The sequence below is a fragment of the Struthio camelus genome, chromosome 6 (genome assembly GCF_040807025.1).
Source record: "Struthio camelus isolate bStrCam1 chromosome 6, bStrCam1.hap1, whole genome shotgun sequence".
Lineage (NCBI taxonomy): Eukaryota > Metazoa > Chordata > Aves > Struthioniformes > Struthionidae > Struthio > Struthio camelus.
The window spans coordinates 7,695,508-7,721,280 of record NC_090947.1 but is presented as its reverse complement, the minus strand read 5'-3'; the positions used below and the strand labels follow the sequence as shown (position 1 = coordinate 7,721,280).

Below are 25,773 nucleotides of genomic sequence, written 5' to 3'. Positions count from 1 at the left end.
AGCTGCAAGACCTGAGTACGTAGAAGGAGTCAGCAGTCCTTCATGTAGAACGTGCAGTGCTGGATCCACAGGGATCAGATAAAAGAGAAATTTTTTGCTCAGTAAAGAGAATTAATTTTTTTCCCCCCTCCCTCTCCATTGTCATTCTCTAAACAAAAGACAATAACAGTAGTTTGTAGGGTATTGACTTTGTTACTGTGAATAATCAGCGGAGCAAAGTAAAGAGTAGGTCGAGCAATATTTCCATTATTTTACTGAGGGGAACACGTGCAAGACAAAGTGCTGGTACTGCTGCTGCAGAGTTGTTTCATGTCACTTTATTTTTAATCTGTTTCTGTTCCCTGATTGGATGAGACAAAGGCTTTTTAATGCATGTAGAATCCCAGTGTTGATGCTGTAAAACAGTTCTGGCACTATGGTAATAAAACCACCTTGGTTTTCGGTGGCCTTCAGACCAGGCCTTACTGTCATTTTACTTTAACAGTGTGTGAGGTAGAAAATGAAATAATCAAAAATGTTGGGCAATGGATGTTTATATCCATCCAGATTTCACTGCTGCATTTCTGTATTAGAAGCACTTTGGATTTCAGATAAGACTGTAGAAGTTCAAAGAAGGATACCACTTGTTTAAGGCAGACCCTTTTTATTCTTTAAAGTAAAAAGTTTCATTCGAGAGATGCATAGATTTTTGGAGCTCAAGGATGAGTTGTTCAGGCAAAATGTAACAGCGTCCTGATTTCTTCACTTGAAGAAACTTCAGTTGCAGTGGAAATTGCAACGTTTTGGTTAGGGAAAAATGTGGTGAGTTTTCATAGTCTCATCTGACCAATGCCAAAGATGCTCAAGATTATGTTCGTTCTGGTGTTTGGTGTGGTATGGTGTGATTCTTAGTCAATCTGTATGTTGCAGATCTTAGAAGTCTGGGTGTGAGGCAGTCTCAGAGTCTAAGCTGTTCTGAGTTTATTGGAAGGCCAGGCTGAAGCTGATGTACTCTGGAGCTATTTAGGTAGCTGTTCTGCCTTGATCTTTATGTTCTGCTAGCAGGAACTTTTTCTCTGTTTACATCCCATTTGAGTTAATGGGAGGTAACCTTGAGTGAAAGTTTTGCTATCAGGGTCACATCAGACCTTTTTGCCTCATTTTCAGTGTTTTTCCATTCAGTCTAGTAGTTACATGGCCTATGTACAAACCAATATAAAAACAGTGGTGGAATGCTATCGGATGGGGGCAGGGTGGGGAGAAGAGGAGAAATAAATAGCCAAGACTTTTTCACACTTTGAAAAGAAACAGCACAGGATTTGGATTGGAGTGTTAAATATTCTGTAACTGGGTTTTGTTTCCTCCTTCCTCTGCAAATGACCCTTCCTTTCTCTCCTCCTTGGTTCCTTTTTCTCTCCCCTTAAGCCCACCTTTGAATTATCCTTCACAAAATCATATCACATGTGGTGCCATATTTCCTGCTCATGCTGCATGGAGCAATAGTGGATCTTTTTACCCGGCTGGCTTATTGTTCAACCAAAATATGTACATGTTTGTGTTTTCTTGCATGTCTTGTACTATGAGCCTTGTATAGCGATTTCACGAAGCTACAGAGGTGTGCCATAAATGGTATCATTCCTTCTGTCGATATCTGTTGTGGAGGTGCTTGCCCAGCCAGGAAATTGCGGCCTTAGTACTTGAAAATCCACACCCTTCCCTTAATCTACTTTCTTCAAGTCTAGCAATCAGTCCTGAATACCTCCATGCTTTATCTGGGATAAAAGTACTTTCTTCCTCATGGTTAATGCAAAACAAATTCAATTTGTTTACAGGATCAACTTCTATGCGCAGGCTTGTGCTGACATTTCTCACATACCTTTGACAGGCTCAGAGCTGTTATACTAAATATATATTTTTTCTTCTTTCTGAGATCACATTTGCTTTGCGAAGTCTTCTTGCTCTTTGGGTTCCTTTAAGATGGTTCATCCTCTATACAGTAGGCACAGAGCTTAGTATGGAAGTCAGGATATACTTCCGGGGCTTGAGATCAGCATGGGGATGGTGGTGTGTGAATTCCTCATTTTACTTACAAGTGTAAGAGCAGTCATCCTGGGTCACACTGACAGTCCATATCATCCATCTAGCCCTGCAACTTGTCGGCAACCTTGATTGTCAGAAGGTACCTAGGGAAGGGTAGATACAGTGCAAATACATATGATACTTTATTCAAACTCCAAAATTTCAATGATTTTCAGCTCAAGGGGTTTTCTGAGCAGGCGGCTGCTTCTATTTGGTTAATAAATCTCAGCAGGTGTCTTAAGCTTGTCCAGTTTCCTCCTGAATCCTTGCAGGCTCTCTTCACTCCTACGACTCTGTACCATAGATCGGTTGTGCCCTGCATGACGGACTGTAGATTCTTAAACTTTGGGTGCAGCCAAGATGTTTCTCGTTAGTTGGAAGGTATCTATGATCTAAAGAATCTGGATAGCCACGTCTCTTCCAACAGTGGCCCTCAACTGCCATGCTGTTATGACAGCTCTTTTTAATATGGAGATTAAGAGTATTTTAGCAGCCCCAAGAAAAACCTCAAGCGTAAGGATAATTGGCAAATAGAGGTAGGTGTTTGTATACAGAAAACACAGACTGCATGTCAGCAGCTGTAGTGCCTGCTACCAAATATAAAACAAGCTCCATAATGCTGTGACTTATTATCAAAAACCTGGATGTTCTCAGTTCTTTATTTAATATCTACCCAAATGACAGCTGATCTGCTGTGAAGATGTGAGATCCCTTTGCTGTTTTTATATTGTATGGTTCTTGTTTGTTATTGCACAAACAGCCAGCTGGCATGGGATTCAGTGATGAGTACTAGGTATATACATAAATGATAATTAATGCTGCAGTAGACTTTCCCTAGCACAACAGGATGTTGTCCTGTTCCTAATTCACCCAGGTATGCTTACTGAATTCCTTTTGCACACTGAATGTAGTCTGATGATTGAGAGAGACATTTGGCTGGATCTCCTGCTGGAACAGATCAGTGCAGCTCTGAAGTTGGAACTACGATGACTGACACCAGCTAAACGTCTAGTTCATGAAGTACACCTTCATTAAAAGATGATGCACAAAAATGGTGTGATTCAAGGACCTGGAGAAATTCTTTCTGGAGAAATCTGAGAACAGGTGGGATCAGAGTGGTAAGAGCCACTGAAAGAGCATGTCAGCAGCACAGAGAAGTTTGGCATCTTGGGCCATGAAGAATTTTATGCTTTTCACTTTGTTCTGTGTTCCTCTGCATCTGGCTGGTCTTTTCCTCTTCTCTCAGTACTTCACTAAATGTAACTATTAATGTGAAGGTCTGATTCTTTTCTCTGAGCTTTTCCCAGTTTTACAATTTCTGATCTAGGAATAGATTCCAGCTCTGTATTTACCAGAGTTAGCAATACGTAGCTAGATCTTTAATAGCTATTTAAATTATCATGTACTGTGAAACAGCTGGCTAATCATGAATACTTTAAAAAAAAAAATTCACTTTGGCTTCTAAACAAGCTAGAAGTTAATGTGGACTTAAGCGCTGCCTCTTTTACCCAATCTATGTTTGAACCCCAACTCATCCCCTCAAAACGTGACAGAAAACAGATTTTACTCTAGACTGCACAGCTTTAATTCATTTTTAGTACTGAAGGAACGTTAGATTGAAAAACGATTTTGGAATACGTTCGCTGTTTACTTAGCATGGGGACAATAATTCAGTGCAAGTCAACCAGCCTCTGCAAAGAGCCGGCTTTGTTTACTGCATCCCAGTTGAGGAATCTTCTCTTTTCTCCAGGTTTCAGCAAATACTGTTGTCCCCTGAAGCTGGACGTCTTGTACAAGATCCAGGAGCCATCTAAAATGTTGAGGGAGCGGATCTCGGAAAGATGGATGTAGTCTGGGACCGATGGACAATCATCGGTGAGCTGCAACATTTAGCCTTGGAGCTCATCTTTTTTGTAGAGCTGAATCTTGTGGGAAGCAGAATTCTGCAGTGGTAAACAGCAAAAATGTAGGAAAGACTGAAATTTATTGATTCTGGCATTATTGAACATGGCCGTTGCCGCAGCTGTTACTGTGCATTTCTGAGAAACTGTGTTCCCTTATGGAAATAGAGAATTGCTAAAAGATCCATTCTTTCAAAGTTAATTACGAAGGTTTCATTCCTGCCCACCTAGAGGAACTCAAGAATGGCACCAATTGCATATTGCACTCATGTGGTAGGAAATAAGTGGAAGAGGATGCTTTATGATCTGATGCAATGGGGTTTGTAAGGACTCTATATTGTAGCAATGGGAGAAAATATATTCACGTGACTTTGAGATGATCTGCATTGTTTACTCACGACCAGGCACAAGTATTGCAGCCACTTCAGAACTATGTTGCTAAAACACAGTTGCCACGCTGCTCTGTATGCTCCCATTCTGTACTGGTGCAGAGGCAGTTGCTGTGTAGCAATCTGCAGAGCTTTGAAGCACAGGCACCTGGAGTGCTCCTGCTGCTATGGGTTACGCGCTATATTCTCATCTTACTAATTAGGGAAGTACTTTAACAAGCCTTAACTCTTTGCCTGGTTTAAACCACTTAGCTCTTTTTGTCTTAGGAAAGGCATAACTGTTGCAAATATGACAAGTATTCTTGTGACATTGAATCATGGCACACTATGGTCACAAGCAAGCTGCGTATATCAGTCCATAGCATTTACACCAACTGGCCCTGCTAGGCCTTCTTTGTGTAGTATAGAAAGACTACCTGCCTAGAAATAGTCACTCAGCTTTCCTTTAGCATCTCCAAGTTAGGAGCAGGCCCTAGAAATGGCACTGATGTTCAACAGCTAACTTCCTTCATCTCGTGGAATTTTGCACTGCCTTCCTGAATTTTGCCTGTGCTTTGAGTGGCTGCTCAAAGAGACTGTATAACTACGTCTTTAAAGGGCAAACCAAATCAAATTTCTCCAACAGTGATACAATGCCAAGCAGAACTCACTTGTGGGATTAAATGACAAGACCTGACAAAGTTGCTGAGACCCAGCCACTTCTGGAGGTCAGGATAGTCTCCCCTTTTTAAAAAGTACTGGTATCCCAAGTAGTTGGTGTTCTCATAAATCATCCAACTGCCTTTTTTCACGCAGATGGAACTGCGCTGTTTCACACAGGACGGCAGGCCGTGGTGGTCACTGCTGCATTTGCAACAACGCCCCTGGAAGCCCTTGTCGTCTTAAAAAATGATCTGCAATACAAACATTTTACTTGTAGCCCATCCCAGTGTATATGTCAGAGGAGGATACTGGTACACTGGGGCTTCTGGTTACCTTTCCCACTTTTTGGCAGTTCACTGAGGTGAAAGCTGAGAGCTGTGAGCAAACACAGCAGTTGCTTTTATATATGATAGTCCTGATGCTGCATCTGCAAAAAGTAGTGTAAAAGCGGCCTGTTCTGAGCTCTGGGGGGATTTCATGTTTTGACTTTATTGTCATCTGTGGCGTTTACTGTGTTCGCTATATGGAACTCTTTCCTCAGTCTCATTTTGGGCTGCCTTTGCTGATGTTGAGTACAAATGAATTGTATAATTATGGAGAGGGCCACGCTTTCAGCGGGTGTGAACTGTTTTACGTGGCAAATCTGACCCAGATTCCAATGGGGAACGTGTGTACAGGAGTTGCTCTTTACAGTGTCTCCTTTGCCTGAAAGCTATAAAACTCAGTGGACCTAGAAAGTTTTTGGTGTAGGTCTCCTGGTTTTCTTTTTTCCTGCTCTTATGTTGCTCACCTCTTGCCTAAGTTTGTCCTCTGTTCTGCCCAAAGCAAGAAGGAGACAAACCTTGCTTCTGTTCCAGTACTTTGTCACTTGTTTTATCTTAGAAGCAGGAAACTCTCCATCTCATGTGGTATTGTTGACTTTTTGCCTTCTAGTCCCTTTTCTTGTGTGCATGTTTTAACTCAGCAGTGTGTTAGGAGGAAATAGTGATTAAAGGGAAGGCTGGCATCAAACGTGGGAGAGAATCAAATGTTTATCAGTGTCTCTGAATTTGTGGCAAATATTGAAAATCAGTTTGGGTCAGTCAGTACAAATGTTTTTATAATGTTTTGTAAGCCTGTTCTAAAATTCAGGAGGAGCAAACTGCATGCAACTTAATTGGCTCACTAGCTGGAGCCAGAAAGGATTGTTGTTTCCACACTGAAACAGAACATAGCTAGTATGTTGCGGAAAATCTTACTCCTCCTTTTTGGAGCTTCTCCTCTGGCACTTTTGTTTGAGTCAACCCTGTAGCAAATAAACCTTGACTTGTTCTGTTGTGACTATCAGTTTCTTGAACCTAAATCTTAGACTCTTAAAACCAGGCTACTTCATGGGATATGCAAAGTTGGTTATACAAACATGTTATTTCGTCACTAGGTGAGGCTTCACATCAAAAGAAACTACTGCATTCCAAAAGCATAAGATCATAAATTTGTCTCTGTTTCTGTTTGGAGAAACTCATTCAAGCATGTAAAGACCTTGTCAATATGATTCATCAGTTAACGTGGCATGCAGTTGAACATCTATGTAGATCCAACTTATTTACAAGAGCTCTGTTTGTGATTACATGTTCTCTGCCTCCAATGGAACAAGTGTGCATGTGGCTGTAGGGAGGGAGAGTAAGGGAAGGTTTGGGAGGCTCAGGTGAAGCACACTTTTGCTTGCATGGTTTTAGACCAAAGGGAAGGTCTTTGCTGTGGCAAGAAAGAAAAGAGAAAGACATGGGTATTTTCTGAGAGGGGGAAATACTATCTCAATGTTAGTATAGTCTCATGCTCAAATTGGCTCTTTATCTCAGCTCTCGTTAAGGATCTGCTTTTGAACCATGGAACATGCGAGTTGGGACCTGGACTTGGACCTGAATCTCTGCTGTACAGTTTAGTATAAAACTGGTAAAATAAGGTTTCTAACCTCTTAATAAGCCTGGTTGTCACTCCCTTGGCTTTCCTAGCAGTCTGCCACGTTATGCTCACCACACCCTGCAAGGCTGGAAACACTGTTCGCTCCTTCCTGAGGAAGGAAAGATGGTGCAACAGCTGAGACCCAGAAAGGACAGAGATAATGCCCCTAAAAAACTGCAAAGCCTGGAGCATCAAGGTGCTGGCACCAGGGTGAGACCAAGACTGCCCATGCAAGGTCCCTCAGCTTGGCTTTCACAAAATCGAGCCCTGAGCACGCTGTCACCTCAGCGTGACAGTCAAACACTGGGGCAGGCCATGTCTTTCCTCATTACTAAGAGGCACCATTTGCAGTCCTTAGCCTGGAGAAAAGGATCTGCGCTCCTTCTGTGAATGAAAACTAAAGTGGGGTGTCCAGGTCATCAAAGATGGACAAGGGGTTTTTCTGACCACAAAATTGCATGGTTGCTAGAGCACGTGCTTGGTGACACCCTCTCTTGCTGTTGTGTGACAAGATTTGAGCCCTTACCGCTAGCCTTCTGGGAAGTAGTCTGAATGTGTATGTGCCTCTATAGGGCAGAGGAGAGGCAGGTGGGAGCAGATTTGGTTTCAAAGACTGAGAATCAAGGGCTGCTATTTTGCAGGAAAGACAAGATTTAACTAGTGGGAGAAAGATGGCAAAGGATGCCTATGTAGTCCAAAAAGTAGTAATGACCTTTGCCTCTGAGGGAGCTGTCAAAGCATTCTGCTTTTGTGTTTCTTGGCCTCTTCTCTAGGGGCAGTGCTCAAGCTGAACAAGAAAAGTCTGAGGCAGGTTTAGCTGTTAGCTTTTGTAGGCGGTAAGCTCACAGTGAGATCTGGATCCTCTGTTCCCCTCTTGCAGTGCTCCTGCAGAGCAGCCACTACGATCCCTGCTGCCCTTGCCACAAGCTGAGTCTGCAGCATCTGCCAAACTGAGGGAAGCCTATTGCTCCTGCCTTCTGTTAAAAACCATTTAATTGCTATCACTCTTAAATGATGGGGCCAAACAGGCGAATGGACCCTCCTGACCCCTTTTCTATACCCAGCCCTATGCTTCTGAGCTCTCTGGGTCACCTGAGAGACTCTGCAGTGCGTTCGTTGTGTATGGCAAATTGTTGTGGGTAGTCCTTAAAGGTGATGAATGATGTAAGGGAACAGTTGTTGCTACGTGGATTGCAGACGAGTTGTTTTTTGAACAGCGGGTGTTAATGCAAGTCCCAGTGAAAGGCTGTGAGGTCTGCTTCCTAGCTGTCTTTGGCAACCGTGTCGCACATTTGCTTTGCATAAACTGACCATGTGTTTTGCACTGGCAGCGGGAACACTTGCACACAAGTAGTTGGCAGGTCACTTCCATAACAGCACTAAGCCTGGTGACAGGGTATTTGGAGGTTGGTAGTCAGTCTCCTCTCTGCCCGTTTTGCTACCGCAAGCTCCCTCTTGGAGCCAGTCTGGGCTAGTTCTAGTTCTGAGCATCTTTAATGCTCCTGGCTATGGAAAATGCAGCAGAGATGCTGAGTCTTCCCTCCTTAACTCCTGTCAGGGAGGCAGCAACTTTTACTGCAACATTGTTTCAAAGAGTTTGGGTGAAACCAAATTTCTCATTGCTTTAGCTCTGGTGTTTGCTCTTGCCACTGTGCGCCTCTTGAAGATGTATAGTCCTTAGTATATTGGGTTTTGTCCTGATAGAACTGATGCTTTCCCTAAGAGATTAGTTATATTTTGTCTTACAGGTATACCAGTCTCTTAGAATGGCAAAACATGCCTGCTTTGTGTAAGGCAGATGCGAAATGTCAGCACCCTGTATTTTGATTGGGGGAAAAGTTCTTTACTGAAATGAGCCAGAACTTTCTCTCGGGAACAGCTGGAGAATCAGTAGTAATGTGTCTGAAGTCAGGATTACTGTGGTTTAAATGAGAGGGAAATCAGGGCTGGCTTGCATGGTACTGCTGCAGTCTAAGGGCTCTGACTCACAAGCTTGTGTGGGGCAAATTAAGAGATTACAACCCTTCACTACTGCTTTGCCCCGCAGGCGGTCCGTCTGCCTCAGCTGCCGCTTTCATGGCCGTGGTATTCGCTGAGACCAGCACTGATTTCAGTGTCGTGAATGGGGCTGTGAACTGCAGCACTGCGTGTCCCTTACCTTTCTCAGAGTGGATGGTATTGCAAAGTGAGTTGCAATGTGGTGTTGGGCACCTCTGGGTTATGTTCATTGCTTTTTGTGTAGTTGGGAAAAATGCGACAGTTGCACCAGCTAACTGGTCAACAGAAACCTCTCACTTAGCAAAGCCCTTTTTGCTCAGGAAAGGAGAAAACTTCTGTCAAGGTGGTAGAAGGGATCACCCACCAATCCTATTGCAGCCACATCTATAAGCATCTTCAGCTGCCTGGCTTTGGCTGTCTAAAAATGCCTTCCACAGTCCATGTGAACGGCAAACGTTGCTGAGAAATTGCCTGATCTGCTGGGCCCTGTGGTCTTTGTGCCCAGGTGGCTGGGCACTGGCCAGCCAACAGGGGAGGGAGTGGAGAAGGGGCAGGCATTTGCACTTCTGAAAATGAAACACACCATGTGTTGCGCTTATCAGGGTAGCAGGACTTATGTTGGTTGCTTCTGTTAACTCCGTCACTGGCTGCATGGTCTTACCTGTAACAAGCGCCAAATGTTAGCCAATGAAACGTGAAGACCATGCCCGTACTCTGTTAACAAAACCAGTGCCTGAATAACACAGCTATTCACCTATTTGTTAAAGTCTTGCTGTTTGTTTTTATTTCAGGTCAATGAACAGAGACCAGTCATGAGAGGTTAATCTCTTGCTCTCCATAGCCGTTTAATATCCTTCCACTATTGTTCTGTTGCTTATGTGATCAGCAGCAAACCCCTCCCTCCCCCCCACCCCACTCCCACCCCACTGCAATGACCTAATTTCAAAGCACTTCAGCTTTCGCTTTCAAGGGGTCCGAATGATGCTGTTTGGTTCAGGATGAATTTTGCTGAAGTCTTGGGTACTGGCTGTGGCCTACTGCTCTACTGCACTTGTTTGCAAGGAGAAGAGAAGCCTCTGTTCAGAAGCCAATTGACACCCTGAGGACCAGGGATGAGCCTATGCCAGGTATGATAGGGTAGGCCTGTCCTGGCAGTGAGCACAGGCGGTGGAGAGGTAGGAATGGTGAAACGGGACTGGATGGTGAGTTCCAGCAATCCTGCTCCCTGCAGGGCTGGTGAACCAGGCTGAAACAGCCGGTGCTGTAGAATCCATGGCCAAATACTCACTAGCTGCCTGTGTCAGGGGAAGGGTGATCTGGATGACAACCTGAGGTCCCTTCCAGCCTTCTCATCTCACTCTCTTAAGCGTTGATTTTGGCTCACATGGCTCAAGGGGCAAGTGAGGGGAGGCGTGGTATGGTTGAGAGCCCCCTGTCAGTGTTGGCACAAAGAGACCCATCGGTTAAGCTGTAATTCTTGAATGTGCAAAGCTGTTGTAAGTCTCTTGCCATGGGCAGCTCAGAATTGAGGACAGATGTTTACAGCAACAAAGTTTTACTATAGACTGTAAATGTTAACAGGAGATTTGTGATACGTTCTTTTAGAGAAAAAAAAAAAAAAGGGAACCTAGTGAGCTGAAAACAAGCTTTGAGTCATGAGGATTTCTAAAAGGCCCTTTGAATCCATAAGTTTTTGGAACACATGCTAAGTTTAACCACTTCCCAGGCTTTGCTGTGCAACGTTGTCTTCTGGCATCTCTATAAATAGGGTCAGTGCCTGAGAATCAATGGGCAGAAGAACAAAAACAGTTTTGCTTCACAAGTGTTTATTTTTTTTCTTTAGCATTTCTGCATTAGGGTACAGGAGCATCTCTGTGGCGTGGGTTAATGTAGCCTTACAATATGTGACTGCCCTTTGGATGGCTGTTTGGCTATGCTCTGGCTCAAACTAGCTGGAATCTTTAATTATGTGAATGTGTGGTTTTTTTGTTGATGGTGTGTGTGTTTTTTTTTTTTTTTTAATATGTAAAAAGCTCAAATGGAGTCTCTCTACCCGGCAATTAATGTTATATGTGCCCCTCAGCAGTGAACACTTCTACCCTACTGAGCCCTGAAACTTGTATGGAAGTGAATAGAAAGAGTCCTATAGAAACATGCCGTACTGTGCCCAGGCTCCCAGCCAGAGGGAGAGGGAGGTAAAGGGGAATGATGCGTACCCAGCTCTTATCCCAAGGTGGAGTTAGGATATGGATGAAGGTTGTGACAGTCCCTCCAGGAGATGGGGAGTAGTCTTGGGCTGCACAATGTAGACACAGCAGAAGCAAACCCTTAGAGACCTACAAATGGGGAATGGAAGACAATTAGAAGCTCCAGTGTAGCACTGGCAGTGTGAGAGAGGTTTTTTCTTTAGTTGACTCTCTTAAAAAATAAGAGCGAGATGGAAGAGGAATAGCAATTAAAGGGAAGGGCTGAGGAAAATGAGCTTACCTAGGAGGCACAACCCTCATGTGATACAGTGGTGCTCATTCCTGCCCCACTCTGTATGATATGTGGGAATGCCACGGAACCGTGAGCATGGGGAAGCGCATGCTCCCTGGCTCCGCAAAGTGCTGCGTCCTCTCTTTGGCTCTATACAAGTATCATGGTGGGTTGAGGAGCTAGAGAGGGGTAGTAAGGATGCACTGGAAAAATTTAAGCGCTCTGCACACTAGCAGGGAAGCAGGACAGGGGTGGCTAAGGGAAGAGGGGGGAGTGTGTGAGTCTTGAGTGCGAGATAGGAGGGGTGGGAAGGGAGGAATGGCTAAGATTTAAAAAAACAAAAAACCAGCACAGTGCATTATCAAAAGCTAGACTAGAAGACATCACTTAACTCACATACAGCTAGGTGAGGTACATGAAGTCTGGGTCCTTGTTATGCTTTAGCTTTTTCTGCATTCTCTCCTTTCAGATCTGTTCCAGGCTTCTCTGGAGAGATTCCTTGTTTTGCAGCTTCTGTAGCTCCCTGCAGGATGCAAATGTTAATAAGCACAAGCACAGCATGCAGTGCTGAATGAATCGGGAGAGATGGGGACTGCACAGTGGATCAGCTTCCCTCCTGCTGTGTGACATGCGATGCACACTGAGCTCGGAGGTGCAGGTGAGCCCCCTTATGCCACTCATTCAGATCCCTGCTGTTGCTAGAAGGAATGTTTTCTCAACTCTCTTGCTCTGCAGAGCTGGGGCGTAAACAATAGGCTTTGGCAAATCACATACAAATAGAAAGGCAGAGCCTAATTCGTGACCATGCTAGGTTAGTGATCTGACACCACTGGGTTTTTTATGGAGTCAGGTTTTTATTCAGTTTCTTTGTTTAAAAAAAAAAAAAGTTTTCAACTGTTTTTGATCTAAAATTGATGGTAGTGAATATGTTTTGCAGTGAATATTAGCCAGAAGAGTGCTTTTCAAGTGTGCATGTTGAGAATATTCCTGGAATGTGACTTTCCAGCTCATGAGTGACACCTCTTGCCCAAAGTATGATACAATTGCCATGAAAGTCAAATCTAGGATTGACACTGTATGTATGTTACCACTACTGTGAAACTTTTCATGCTACAGAGCATTAAGAAGGGCCTGTAAGAAAGGCTTTGTGGGCTCTGGGTGGCCAGAGGGGCCCCTCTAGCTGTGACATTCAGAGGTATTACTGCAAAAATGGCTCGCTGACTTGTATGAAATTTTCAAACCTACTTTGTCATCCTGCTGCTTTCTTCTGGTCAGTGAGTCAAGTTGCTTTCTGTCCTTTTTAGCTCTCCTTGTTGAATGAGGGTTGGTCTTTTGATTTGCTGCTGCTCTCTGGTACTTGATGCCTTAGGAGGGAGAAAGAGCCAAGCATCATCTTGGGCCCACAGAGTACCCCTGGATATGGGATCAGTTGTGTTAAATGATTGGAAGTGAAGGGCCCCAGTATCAAATTCCCTAATGCTGATGGAGTTCCTCTCACTTTTGCTGTGTTTGGAGAAGAGGCAGGGAAGGGAGGTCACTCTTTCCTGAGCCAGTACCATAATCAGCCTTTGCACAAGTCCAAATATTAGTCCAAGCTTGAACTAAACAAGTGTTTGTCAGATGTGAAGGTTGACCCTACTACAGAAATGGGTAATCTTACACATGTAATGTTACACCTCAACTTTAGAATAAAATACTCCTTTTGCAACTATCATGGACTTCAGGAACCTGAGCTAGATACTATTTCCAGGCCGCAGTAGGAAGCTCTCCGTAACCAGAATGGGCATGGAGCAAGGTTTACATGATCCTTTTTATGTGTAGCTGTTGGAGCTCTGCAGGCTGTAACACGGTGGCAGTGCTGGGACAGGCAGCTGCTACCGCATATTCCCTGCCGTGGCCCTGTGGGGAATTGGGGTGAAGTGTGCTCACTGTGCTTCCGGACGTGCTCTGCAGCTCTGGGGGCAGTCAGCATGGCAAATGGGTGCAGGGAGAGGTTGAAAGGGTGAATCCAGTGGTCCTGGAAGGACAGTAATTCACAGATTAGTACATCTGCAGAAACCATGTGCCAAGCCAAACAGCCACATCCTTCTGCGTAGTCGGCTGAAACGTAAGATAACTGCCTCAGAGACCCTGATGTCTGAGAGAGGAGAGCTCTGCTGACCTTTTTTGACCTGGCGCTTGGCCCACCCAGCTTTCTGAAGTGCCCGTCTCTGCTGCCAGGACGTGGCAGTTGTTAGCGCAGTAGCTGACCTGCTACGTTATGCAGCGTTGCGTGCACGGGGCAGTCGGCGATTGTCACAGCACCCTGGCCTGGGGCTGCGCAGCTGCTCACGTGGCAGCTGCTGAAACGTCTTGGCGGTGGGGTAGGAAACTCTGAGGGGTGGCAGGCACTTGGGACAGCAACTGTTGTATCCTTCTCAGGCTAGGTGGGCCCTTCTCATGGTACAGAAATTTTAGTTCCTAAATCCCCCAAGGACATGACCAGGCTATGAGTGCTAGGTCCAGGTACCTAAGTATTTATATAGCCTGGTAAGCTGGTGCTTGATTTTCAAGGAGATCTAAGCCAGGACTTCAAAAGGGGTCGGTAGGTTATAGGAATCTCCATTATTTTATCTTGTAGGGAAACAGGGGAAGAAGATGACCAAACTTGAGATTCACAAAAGATGATTTTTACAGTGGGCTGAATTCCAGCTCCTTGAGTCTTGGGCTCTTTTAAGGAGGCATAAATTGCGCTTCAGGAGTTACTGTTAATGAAAACAGTAGTTTTAACCTCTTAAACTTATTAGGGCTTTGGAAAATTAATTACCCTTAGTCTCCAAATTCAGCAAAGCGTTTCCCTTCCTTTCTCACAGAGTGGGAATAAGCTTAAGTCCATGCTTAAAATTAAGCAGCATTACTGGCTGAAATGGAAACTAGAGCTCCTGATAACAATGGAGTATCTTCCTCTTCAGAAGATTTTATAACTTTGCCACCTCATGACTATCAAGGAAGTGTCCCGACCCCGCTGGACAGGTGCTATGTAAGTGCAAGGTTACATGAGAAGAACAGAAACACTGTTCCTTCCTTGAGTAACATCAGAATATGAATCGACGCTTTAATTAAAATAAAAAAAAAAAAAAAGTGGCAAACAGCATGAGTAGCTGGAAAACTTACAAGAAAACCTCACTCCTCTGCAGTGTGCACTCAGAAGGGACACTTCTACAAATATACTGGATTGGGAATTCATAGGGAAAAGGATTCATGCCATAACGGGCATGATAGTGAAAATACAGTGTACTATTCACAGCAAAAGCGGGGAGAGCTGATCTACCCACTGGAGGAGTGTGGAAAATTCCTGTGCTGACAGGACAGGTTGTGAAATGCCCCTAAATAGGATTGGATGAGATAATGCAGTCAGAGAGGTCATGGCCAAGGCTGTTCTGGTGAATGTAATTACTGAGTTAAAGTGCAGCTCTAGCCTTTTCTGGACGCTGGGTGGCAGTCCACCATTAATAGTAAGGCCAAGCATGATTAAGTATTTTATAAGTGCATCAGAAATGCTGGTTACACGTGAATTGCCTATTATAGTCTGATTACAACTCTACAGCAACATTTAATGATTGCTTGGGAAACATTACTAAATTCTGCATTACTGAAAATAGAACCTACCTATTCCAGCACAAATGTTCCTTTGTTAAATATCTAGGCCATATGAGAAAGTATTCTTGTGAGTTATGAGTTAAAGATCATAACCCTTCCCGTGTTTCTTAGAGGGCAATTACACTTATGACTGCAGACCTGCTTTTACACAGGCCTGCTCTGAACACAGGCAAGGCCCTTGTGAAGCATCTTATATTTCCCTAGGCGGCCTTTCTCACTTGACGTTAACAGTAATGAGATCACGCTGGTGGGGCTGCTGCTCTGTAAGGCATTATACCAAGGGCCCGGGAGCTGGACCGCACCTTAGTGTCGTTGTGAGTAGCTGGACTGCCCTTTTCCCCTCTCCCTAGCACGCTGTGAGGCAGAGGAGCTGCTGAAGAGTTCAGCTTATTGCTAGGTCCAAAGAGAGAAGGGCTAGAGCTAATTTGCTATTACCAAAGGGACAAAAGCTAGCGGGGTTGACAGCTTGAGTTTATTAAGGGACATCTTTTAAATGGCACAGCTGTTACTAAATCCAAATATTCTGATGCAAATGTTATCATGCCTTTATGCAATGGAAAATTCCTCCCACTGTATTGCTCAGATCACAGAGGGCTGGGCTGGAGGCTGGTGGGAGAAGGGGCCTGTGGCTTAGCATTGCTTAGCCACAGCTCAAGAGTCCCTGGGCCGTTTCATGGCAGAGGAGGTTTGGGGATATGAGAAGGGGCATTGAATTGGTACTTCTTCTTTGGACTCTCCTCGATCCAAAAGGCAGCAAGCAAACATTTTATTTAATTAAAAAAAAACAAAAGCTATTTGGAAGGATTCTGCAAGGTGTGTGGTACCAGCAATACTAAAAGCCTTGTGAGTAATTCTGAGAACAGGTTATCTCTTTAAGACTAGGGCTAAGTGTAGGCATTAGGGTCAGGGCAAGGAAAGATTGAAGAGCCTTAATTAGTGAAATCTGCAGGGCCAACATGAGGTCTGATCAACAAAGTTGGAGTGAATGTCTCCTTTTTGTCTACTGTAGGTTTGTTTTTTTTTTTTTTTCGTTGCTCAGGTACATTAGTCTTCTGTATCCAGTTTCGCATGGACCAGATACATAAGTTTCTCTTTCTAGTAGCCTGGGAATAACTTTCAGCAGAGGTCCAACAGAGGAACAGCACAGCAGAGCAAAACAACCTGCTTCTGCCCTTTCAGGAACAGAAACATGTCCCTGAAGGCTGGATACTGAATGCAAAGAGCCTTTGTGTGTCTGTGCTTGCCTTGCACTGGCACTTTGTTTACTTGGGTTGGCAAAGACCCACACTAGTGTGCAAGCCAAAAAGGAACCATGAAGTCTGTAGTTAGCTGGGCATTTAAGCCAGAAGGAAGCATAGCAATAAAAAGCCTTCATAAACCTCTAAACCTGAGAGCACAGCATTCAAATAATCTAACATGCTACAGTTGACTCTTTAGACTGAAAGGATGGTGCAGGGATTTTGGAAGTGATCCTTATGTTGCTAGAGGTTTCTGACTGAAGTTGTAATGAGGGTCAAATGCTTCTTTCCCATGCTCACCTTGAGCCAAGCACTTATCTTCTTGCCCCTTCCTAGTCTCAACTTCCCTTGTTTTCACTGCTGGTTACACTCTGTCCCAGTTCCTTTAGTGAGGTGACAGGTGATGCAGGTGATTGGGGTGGTTGTGCAATGGTTTCTGTATGCTGCTCCTCCACACTTCTTACTGTCATTGCTCCAACATGGGTTGCCCACAGGCTTCAGTCCCTTGAGGGCTGTACCCCTTTCATGTGGAGCATCTCCTTCCAAGTGCATGCCTTCAGTGGCACATCTCTTCAGCCATCTCTCCCTCCGTGTGTCTCCTCACCTGTCTTCTCCCCTAGCAGCTGTTGCTTTTTCTTAGATATGCTTGAGCAGAGGTGCCGTGTGCTCCCCTGGCTGAAGTTCTGATGCGTGGTGGGTTGTTTACATGGATTTCTGAGCTGGCTGGCACAAGGCATTTCCTGGTCTTCCCGCATACCAGTCACCACTACAGCCTCCTGTTACCTAAATCCTGCCACTTTCGCCCAGCACAGTGCCCATGCATGCACTGATTAGGTTTGTTCTGTTTAGTTTGTGTCCAACTTGCACAGGACTGTAATCCACTGCAAGTGAAGAACTGGCTTGGCAACTGTTCTCTTGTTCTCCTCTTTCTTTCATTGAAGAGAAAAACTAAGGCTTTCTGAAGGGTGCCATCTCTTATCCTTCACTGGGGTTCAGGGAGGATTTCTAGGGTGCAGATACTGAATCTCCTTAAACAGTGTCTTGTAACCCTGATGTGAGAGTTGCTCTGAGTTCCTTTTTGAGAGCTGGTTTCTGTAACCTAGCACTGATTTTTACGAAGCTGTCTAAAATCAGGACCTGAAGACTAACACCTGCAGTGTCGTCACACCCTGCCAGGCAACAGACAGTAGCTTTCCAAAAAGTGGAGACGTTAGAGGTCTCTGTCTTGCAGAGTAAAGGTCTTTAGCCAAACTTCTTAATATGGGATTTAACATTTTTGGTTCCTCTGAAAAAATGCCTAATGTCAGACCATTTGCTCATTTACTTGGCAGGAAGGTTTATCAGCTAAAAGGGAAAAAGAATGGGTGAAGGAGACTGAAGTACCTGCGAAGTCCATACGAAAGAGAAGGGCTGAAGAACTGGTGCAGAGAGGTGAGCTGTATGGGTCAGCGTTACTGCTTTAGAAAACTGCTCACAGGATACACTGTGACCCATCTCTGTTTCCTGGGTGAGGCTAGGCAGTGTGGGGCAGGGCCAGAGGCCAAGTGCTAGAAAAGGTTAGGTCTTGTCCTCCAGTCCCCAAAGAGAGTAGAGACTTTGGGGGTCGAAGCCTGAGTGTACTGGGGAAGAAGAATAGGTGCAGACGCGGTACGTCTTTGGCAGCCAGAGAACAATCCCAAAGGAAGACAGCAAGCACTAGCTTCAGATAAAAGTCATGCTGCCAAACCCAGTCTGTGGTCATGCGTGATATCTGAATGCTTATACTCTGCTGCAACAGGGAGATATGAGAGCTTGTTGCTATCTTCCATGCATTGTTCCCAAACCACTGCTGGTCTAAGAGTAGTAATTGCTTTCTGGAGAATTAACTCCCCTCCTCTTATTAGTATGGGAGAGCTGGAATAAACACTAGCTCTAACAGAGCCCCAGGCAATATGATCTGCAAGAAATTAAGAAATGCACTGCACTCGGCAGGTTTGACAGACATGCTCTCAAGACTGGCAGGCGGGCTGAGGTATACTGTGGATAACTACTACCTCCCATGGAGGCTTTACACCTTGCTATGAGGCCGCAAGGCCACCCACACAGCTCTAAGCCCTGATGGCACGTGTGAGGCAGTGAGAAAAGGGCATGGTTCGACAGGGTTTACTCTGAGCGGGAAAGGAAAAGCATGGGAAGGGAAATGATCCAGAGCTGAGGGATTTGGGAGAGGTAGGTGGGAGAGCCACACTTGCATGGTGGTCCCCAGAATGCCAGTCTGATGCCCCATGCGCTGGACCAGGCTGCTATAGGTGAGAGATCCTCACTCAGACCCCTACAAGAGATATTGATAAACGTGCAAATGACTCACTTTTGCAGAGCTCTGCCAGCGTGTTGCTGAGGGCCCCAGGCTGTAAATCTCAAAGACATCTTCAACAGGAATGCTGTTCTGTGAAAACAGGTAAGGTAAAAAGTCAGCTCTTAAGAGCAGTATTCTTTAAAGTGAATGCATGAAACCCAGCTAATACTCCCTCTCCTTTGAATTCTGAAAAAGCTTTCACGTGAACTCCTAGGATTGTTTCATGTTCCTAGTATGTATCTTATTGAGAACTTGGTCCTATAACTTGCTCTTAGAGAGCCTGAAAGTAAATAAAGGAAAATCTGGGGGAGAGAACAAGGAAGCAAGTCCTTTGTTCCCTCATGAGATCCACAGTGGCTCCCTGCATGCTTAAGGTGGGTATATGGCATGTACTGAGACACTAGCTTGGAAGGTCACACTGTATCTTTGCTGGGATTGTTACACTCTGCTTGTGCTTCTATTTCCATCATCATGTTATACCGACGCTCTTTATGGGTGAGGCAAGATAGATACTGATACACACTCACAGTATCACCTACTGAAACTGCCTATTTTGCTTTCTCAGGCTGAGCAAAACTTAATGGCTACCTGATAAAATGAGTCAGATCTGTAATATTTGCATTATCTATATGCTGTAGGCTTTCTATAAGCAAAGACATGCAGGGTACAGGGAGTTTTTCTAGACAGCTGCCACAGAGCACAAGATTCTGCTATTTTCTTGCCCTCTTACCATTAATATTCCAGCACATGAAGATAATATCATAGCTTCTCTCTCAGTTCGGTTGGGATATGTGTATCGGCTGCGAGCTGTCAAATTCCTGCGTGGTGTTTTGAACAAGATGATTAGCTTGGTGTTAAAAAAGTGAAAAAAGTGCTGGACCAATTCACTGCGGCTTTTACTGTTTTCACACGGGTGCAGCCCATGGCAGCATTAGGACCTTAGCTTTGCAATACTCACATTTCCTCTTTTGTCAGCAGAGGCTGAGCACCTGAGTCGTTTAGCCACAGCAAAGCAACACTAAGGGCCAAGTTGTAATGGGCCTGGAAAGAGAAAAGAACCCCAAGTGTGTGTTCTGCTGTAATCACTTGACCCAGGGATGAGAGAGAGACTGGAGGAATACAGGGAGAGATGAGCTGCAGCCCAGTGCACGCAGTAGGTAGCTCACCAACTGTAGGGCGCTTGTTGAGGTTTGAGGCATTTTACACATGCCTAGGAAGACTTTCTCAGCTCAGTTGAAAGGGGTTTTATTTTGCACTGACAGCTTTAGTTTACGTACAAGTCTCTTCAGATGGCTGACTTCAACCTTCCCAAGTGTCCTTTGTTGATAAGTTTTATGTCTTGCTGAAAAATCAGTCAGAACTTAGCTTATCATGGGTATGTTATACCTGGATGTTATCCACAGCCAATCTCTCTAGATGCCCCTTTCAGTAATGGGCTTTTATTGATCACTGTAAGGAACGGCTCATTTGGGTGTATCAAACAGACATCCTTCAGAGTTCTCCCTAGACCTGCAGATGAAGGGTATAGGATTGGAAATAAGAAGTCCGATTACCATGTCATCTAAAAAGGTGGACTGCCTTCGTCCTCCTGGATCAAATTCACTTTCTCGTAGTTTGATGCCAACATAATCAATCCTTAAAGCAAGAGAGCAACTTTGAATTACCACCAGTTCTAAGCAATCCAGTGCAAGAGATGATATAGTAGGTGACTCTAAGGTCAGTGTAAAATTAGGAATTAGTTAGGAAACTGCTACGGGATTTCTCCTAGACCCACCCGGATTAGGAGAGTCATTAATCTTTTGCATCATAGACAATCTTAGCTTCCCTCAGACCATGTTGCTGTCTTCTTCAAAGGCTTCAAAATATGGGAAGAAGCACAAATGTGAAAAGTGTTACAAGTCTGAAGCTTCACAGAAAGGATTTCAAAGTACAGCCAAGAGACTGAAAGTAGTACTTCCCTGGTGTTTGGTTTTCTTATTAATGGAAGGCCTGAGTCTGCAACCTTTCCTTTCCTGAGGCTGAGTAGTATGGTCTGTGCAAAGAGACCAGGGAAGGGCTGGCACTGAATAGAGGGAACATTGCTTTACATCCCCCGGGAGTTGTCTGCTGGGAAGGTCCTGCATCTAAATGCACAAGGCTCTGCTGCATGAACTGACAGGCCCCTTATAGTAGCTGCCCTGGATGTACAGTGGATGCCTGGCAAGGGGGGAGCTTTGTAGTTCCCTGCACAACCCAGACCCTGCTCTATGCTCGTGGGAGTGAGACCTCTCTGCTGTCACATTTGCAGTTGGGCTCTGTTACACTGCAGACTGCAGGTAGGGCATGCTAGAAAATTAAGAGCATCTCAGAGGAAGTCTGTCCATGCTTTCCACCAAGAAAAGACTAAGGATTTACAGCTGTCGTCCAGCTACGTCCTGCAACCTGTTGCAGTGAAAGCAAGTCTATCTCAAATTCAGTGCAGGAAGTTGAGGACAGAGAGTACTTACAGGAGTTTTTCAATCTCTTTCTTTAAGCATCTTCTTTCCATGGCCAGAGATGTTCTACTTGTCACCGCAATGCAAATGGCTCACTGAAATGTAGGAGAGAGAAAAAGAAGTGCATCCCACCAAGTGTCTCTATCACAGTGAGCAGAGTGGAACCACAGGCAGAAGTGTTTGGGACGCTTAGAGACCTCTACAAAAATCTGGCCAAAACCAATTCCCAAGTAGGACTGTAGTAGAAATGGGGAGAAAACATAGTCAAGACAACGTGCACAGCACTGAAAGTGAGGGTAAGGAGCTTGGTGATGGCAAAGGGGCAGGATAGGCCCATTTATGATGAGCATCTGTCTAGAATATGACACTTGTCAGCTAGCAGGTTTCTTGCATCCCCATCACAGTGATGCACGTTCTCTCGCATAATGTAGATCTACCGCACAGTCTCTACCTGCTGCTGCTTCTGAGTTCTTAGCACTTGGGTTGTCCTCCCCACTGTGTGTGTATTAATCAGACGTAGGTGGTAAAAGAAGGGATGGACAAAGGCAGGTAGTTGGCTGTAGATCACAATGGACTGGGAAGAGGACAGGCTGGAAGAGATGAGATAACAGCCGTCTGGGACAGGACATGGCAAGGAGAGCAGCCAGCACCTTGGTCCACCAATTTATTATAAAATCAAAGTGTACGCTTCTCAGCTCTGTAATTCACAGCCACAGAGGCCCAGCCACGCAGCAAGCGCACCAGTTAGTTTTCTAGTGTAAAGTGGGGTATCAACCCCTAGCCCTGCTGTGTAGTGTACTGCAGGATCAACATAACTGCACTTACCAGAAGGTAACAGTGAGTATTCTGGGCTGGATCCTCAATTAGTAGGAGTTGGCATGGGGCTGCTGGAAGCCTGTAGGATGACTTACACCACACGAGGTGCTGGCCCAGCATTTATAACTGCAGTGCTTGGTCCCACTGGGGAAAAGTGCCTGCCTAGTGTGAGCAGGTACACTAGGCAGCAGAAGGCTACATCTGGAATATTCCCAGCCTGAACAGGATTGTTCAGAAAAGAGGAACCCATGGATTATTATAACTATGCAAAGAAAACTATGACATGCTTGGTAAGCTCATCTGTGTTACTGGATATGGTCTCCCTCTCTCTTCTTCTCTCTCTCACACGTGTATACAAGAAATCATGCACTACCTGTGTCAAACCCTTTGGAACAGGCCTCAGGATCCAGGTTTGGAGCCTCTCTGACTCCAGGTATCTCTGAGGAGGAATCCCCTCTGGATGCTGCTGTTCCTTTCTTGCCTCCGCCGCTGAGCCGGCGTGCCAGGGAAATTGGGCTATGGCTATGCAGGACTGTAGCTTTCTCGGGTTGCTTGGAAACAATGCTGCTGAGCTGAGAGAAATTAAAAGAAAAAAAACCAACACAAGATTAAAACTACATCCTGAGGGTGTGCTATCAGCCCCAAATTAAATGATCCTTTTACATTTCTGGGTATTGAGTTTCGCTGCTGAGTGGCCAGTTGGAAACATAGATGACTGGCTAACAAAGGAGGTGGAGTCTGTTCACTGGGTTTTCTGATGGATTTAATTGCTTGTAAAAGAAGCTATCAGTATTCGGTAGAGGTAAGATTACGTAACAGTGAAATCTAGACCTGCTACCTACTAGGAATCTGTCTTAGGTTTCATCTGCAGTGTTTATGGCAAACGGGAAGGATCCGACTACTTGCTCTTCCATCCACACCACGTTTTCACTTACAATATTAGAAGCTCTAACAGCCAGGAAATCCCAATGCAACTTACTAAACCTTGCTGTTGCCCTTCCAACGCACATGGGAGTGTCCTGCACGCTTACTGATTACTGATGGTAGCCAATGCATCAGCTTAATTAACAAGGCAGCAAGAACCCATTGCATTTGTAGATGAGGAAGGTTTACGGGCTGCAGGTCTGAATGCAAGAGGGGAACAAGCAATCCACTTCCTTAGGAATATTCTTCTGTTATTAGCTGATTACCAAGTAAACAATAGCAGTGAGTTTATGACACACAGACATAACGTTGCCTCTTTGTTAGGGCTTAGGTTCTAAAAGCAAATGTATTTTCATGAGACATAGCTGTCTCATAGCCTACTTGCCGTTTACAGAATTGTGCTGTGCTTTCTCTTCCTTGTTTCATTTCACCACTCTCTTTCCAAGGGGTAAATTTTAGGCATGTGTGCTGCGAGAGGTAACGGTGGTGGACACAGCTCTGCTGCCTCCTGTGTCTTTGCCAGAGTTGCGGTGCAGAAAGCCAGGCTGGCAGCTGCTGGGAGAGGACTGCAGTTTGGGGATGACCCCTCCTAGCATTAGAGGCTCATGGCCGTATTCTTGTAACTTCAGTCTTCCCCTGTGGCAAACTGAGCACCAAGCCTGGCTCTTCCCCACTGCTTCTCCAAGCTCGGGGCTGGTAACTGAGCTGGATTTGACTTCTGAAGCTGTCCTCCTGAGAGGTGTCACAGCAACCCTCTACCTCCAGTAGAGCTGCTGCTTGTTTGCTCTGCTTTGAGAAACTAGGTCCGCTTCTTGTGCCGCCTTCAGTCACACCTAGCCAGGGCTTGTCAGCTGGTATGGCCAAGCTGGTGTGCAAAGTGACCTTCATAAAGCGTCTGGCTAGCCCCAGCCTGCCTCCTGTTATGCAGCAAGGTGACAAGGAGGAAAGTGGCTTCCCTGAGATGAGGCTGGTCACTAGCCCTGGGCTATCATTGGCTCCTGCTATTTCCCCGAATGCAGGAAATGCCATTGTACCTGTGGGGAGCGGCACAGACAGAGTTTGTGCTCCTACTGAAGGAAAGAAAGAAAGAAAAGGCAGCTGCTAGTGGATGCCTGGGAAAGAGTTTAAGAGCTGTGCCAGTAGGCATGAAACTTTCTCAGTTGTGGTTCTCCATTCTCTGTTGATTTGCAGCTGAGGACCTTCTTGAGCAAAAGGCATTGTCTTGGCAGTTAATACTCTTGCTTGATTTTTACTTATGTGAACTTGCCCAATCACTTGTTGAAACCCAAATAATTGCCATCTGCAACATCACGTGGCAAAGATTTCCACTGTTTAAATAGGGCTGCGTGGAAACGAGTCCCTCTGTTTTGTGAGGGGGGGAGACTAGAAGCATCCACAATATTCGGGATTTAAACGAGGCCATCTGTTGGACTTAAGACGTGCAACCTTGTTGTGCTCTGTTCACCCCAGTAGCTACCCTACGTTCAGCCGCGTGCAAAGCAAGAAAACCCTGGAAGACCCCAGCAACTCTTCTCTCGGCAAGCTAAATGCCTCGTTTTCCTCTCGTGGTAGTGGTGTCAAAGCAGCTTTTATGTTTATGACAATATGTCTCACCTGCCCGATTAACCAGGGGCCGGCGTGGACAGGGTGCGCGCCAGCTGTGTTTGACTGCGCGGTGCTGATGCGTCTGGGCAATTAGTAAGCCCTCTCCGTGAGCTGAGTGAAGTTAGGGATAAAAGTTGAGGCCTGTCAGGATTGTGCTGTGTGGAGCCAGCCTGTGCAGTGGTTTTCTTTTTTCCAATTCAGTACTGAATGACATCGCGGGGACTCTTTTTAATCAATGCCATAATTTAACGTTGCGGCGGCAGCAGGCAGGGATGTTATTACCAGCCGTGCCCGTATGGCAAACTCCCTGTACCTCTCCGCGGTAAGCTGCTGTTTTTGCCTTCCGAGGGGCGGCTCCGGCCCGGCCCATGGCGGCTCGGCCCGGTTCGCCCCGCCCGGCGGCGCGACATGGCGGCGGGGCGGGGCGGCGCCGCCATGTTTGTATTCAAAATCCCGGCGGGCGGGCGGCGCGGCTTCCCCAGGGCCGTCGCGGAGGCCGGGTCTGCGGCCGCGGCTCGGCCGAGGAAGGGGGCCCTCCTCGGGCAGAGCCGGCGAGCCGCCGCCCGGGCGCCCTTGGCGCTGCTCCCCGCTGCCATGGCCTCCCCGGAGGGCTTGGAAACGTCCTTGTTCAGCCTGAACGGCGCGAGGGAGCGGATGCGGGAGAGGAAGAACGGAGCGCTGCGGGCTGCCAAGCTGAATGCCTCGCTTGCCTCCAAAATCAAAACGAAAATCATCAGTGAGTGCGGCTTTGCCTGGCGGCGGGGGCAGCAGGGCGGGCGGGCGGGCGGGCTGCAGGCGCAGCCCCGCTTCCACCTGGTTTTCCGCGGGGAGGATGGCGGCGGGGCCGCCTCGAGAACGAGCTTTCCCTTGCTTGTTTCTCACTCCCCCCCCCCCCAAAAAAAAAAACCAACCAAACAACAAGAAACTTGGATGTAAATCTGCTCGAGGGCTGCTGCCGCCGAGGAAAGGGGTTCTTCCGACCTCTTTCTGGGTGGAGAATGCTGCTGGCTCCAAGTCCAAAGCTGCTCGCTGCCAGCGCCGCTGCCGAAGGAGCCGTTGTTGCTGGGGGTCGCAGCAGCAGCTCGCTGGCGGCAGGGAGGAGGGGCCCTCTGCGGCCCGAGTGTGGCAGGTTGTTAGAGGAAGCCGTCCCGCAGCTACCTCACCTCGGGAAGGAGTAGCGCTGTGCTGCTGACTTTGCATGGGGGCCACTGGGATATGGAGATGAGAGCCTCAGGGGGGCTCTCCTGGGAAGAGGAAGAAGCGGTGAGGGGAGATGAGCGTGAGCGAGACTGAGACCACGCATGCTGATGCTGTGGGGGACTTCTCTCTCGCTTA

The 25,773-nt window shown here is 46.1% G+C and overlaps 3 protein-coding genes across 7 annotated transcripts in view; 1 reads left to right on the top strand and 2 right to left on the bottom strand.

Annotated features, from left to right (window-relative positions):
• Nucleotides 1-25,773, top strand: part of LOC104153029 (shugoshin 2) — a 43,031-nt gene that overhangs the window by 8,339 nt on the left and 8,919 nt on the right. The window contains exons 2-3 of one of the 2 annotated variants that reach the window (XM_068947978.1): nucleotides 17,616-17,715; nucleotides 18,640-18,721. Coding sequence is in view for 1 of the 2 variants with exons in the window: in XM_068947977.1 (XP_068804078.1) it covers nucleotides 25,033-25,174 (142 nt within the window). In the remaining variant the exon portion in view is untranslated. Of the gene's footprint in view, nucleotides 1-17,615; nucleotides 17,716-18,639; nucleotides 18,722-24,879; nucleotides 25,175-25,773 lie in introns of those variants that run through there. The other variant, XM_068947977.1, reaches the window with a different exon arrangement.
• Nucleotides 3,729-5,256, bottom strand: LOC104153028 (gamma-crystallin B-like). Its single transcript, XM_009688684.2, is given in 2 exon segments — nucleotides 3,729-4,001; nucleotides 4,999-5,256. Coding segments are annotated over 2 exon segments (531 nt in total).
• C6H2orf80 (chromosome 6 C2orf80 homolog) lies at nucleotides 10,743-25,610 on the bottom strand. Of its 4 annotated transcripts, none has more exons than XM_068947981.1 (11): nucleotides 25,420-25,610; nucleotides 22,283-22,481; nucleotides 21,106-21,188; nucleotides 20,173-20,254; nucleotides 19,578-19,660; nucleotides 19,350-19,437; nucleotides 18,632-18,709; nucleotides 13,337-13,424; nucleotides 12,653-12,771; nucleotides 11,808-11,930; nucleotides 10,743-11,265 (listed from the first exon to the last, which is right to left on the bottom strand). In XM_068947981.1, the coding sequence occupies exons 3-10, from the start codon at nucleotides 21,144-21,146 to the stop codon at nucleotides 11,841-11,843; spliced, it is 669 nt and encodes a 222-aa protein (XP_068804082.1). In that variant the 5' UTR covers nucleotides 21,147-21,188; nucleotides 22,283-22,481; nucleotides 25,420-25,610; the 3' UTR covers nucleotides 10,743-11,265; nucleotides 11,808-11,840. The 4 variants fall into 4 exon arrangements, with proteins under 4 accessions (XP_068804082.1, XP_068804081.1, XP_068804083.1 ...); XM_068947980.1 differs by having other exon boundaries at nucleotides 11,804-11,930; nucleotides 25,420-25,514; XM_068947982.1 differs by lacking the exon at nucleotides 25,420-25,610 and adding an exon at nucleotides 24,448-24,806.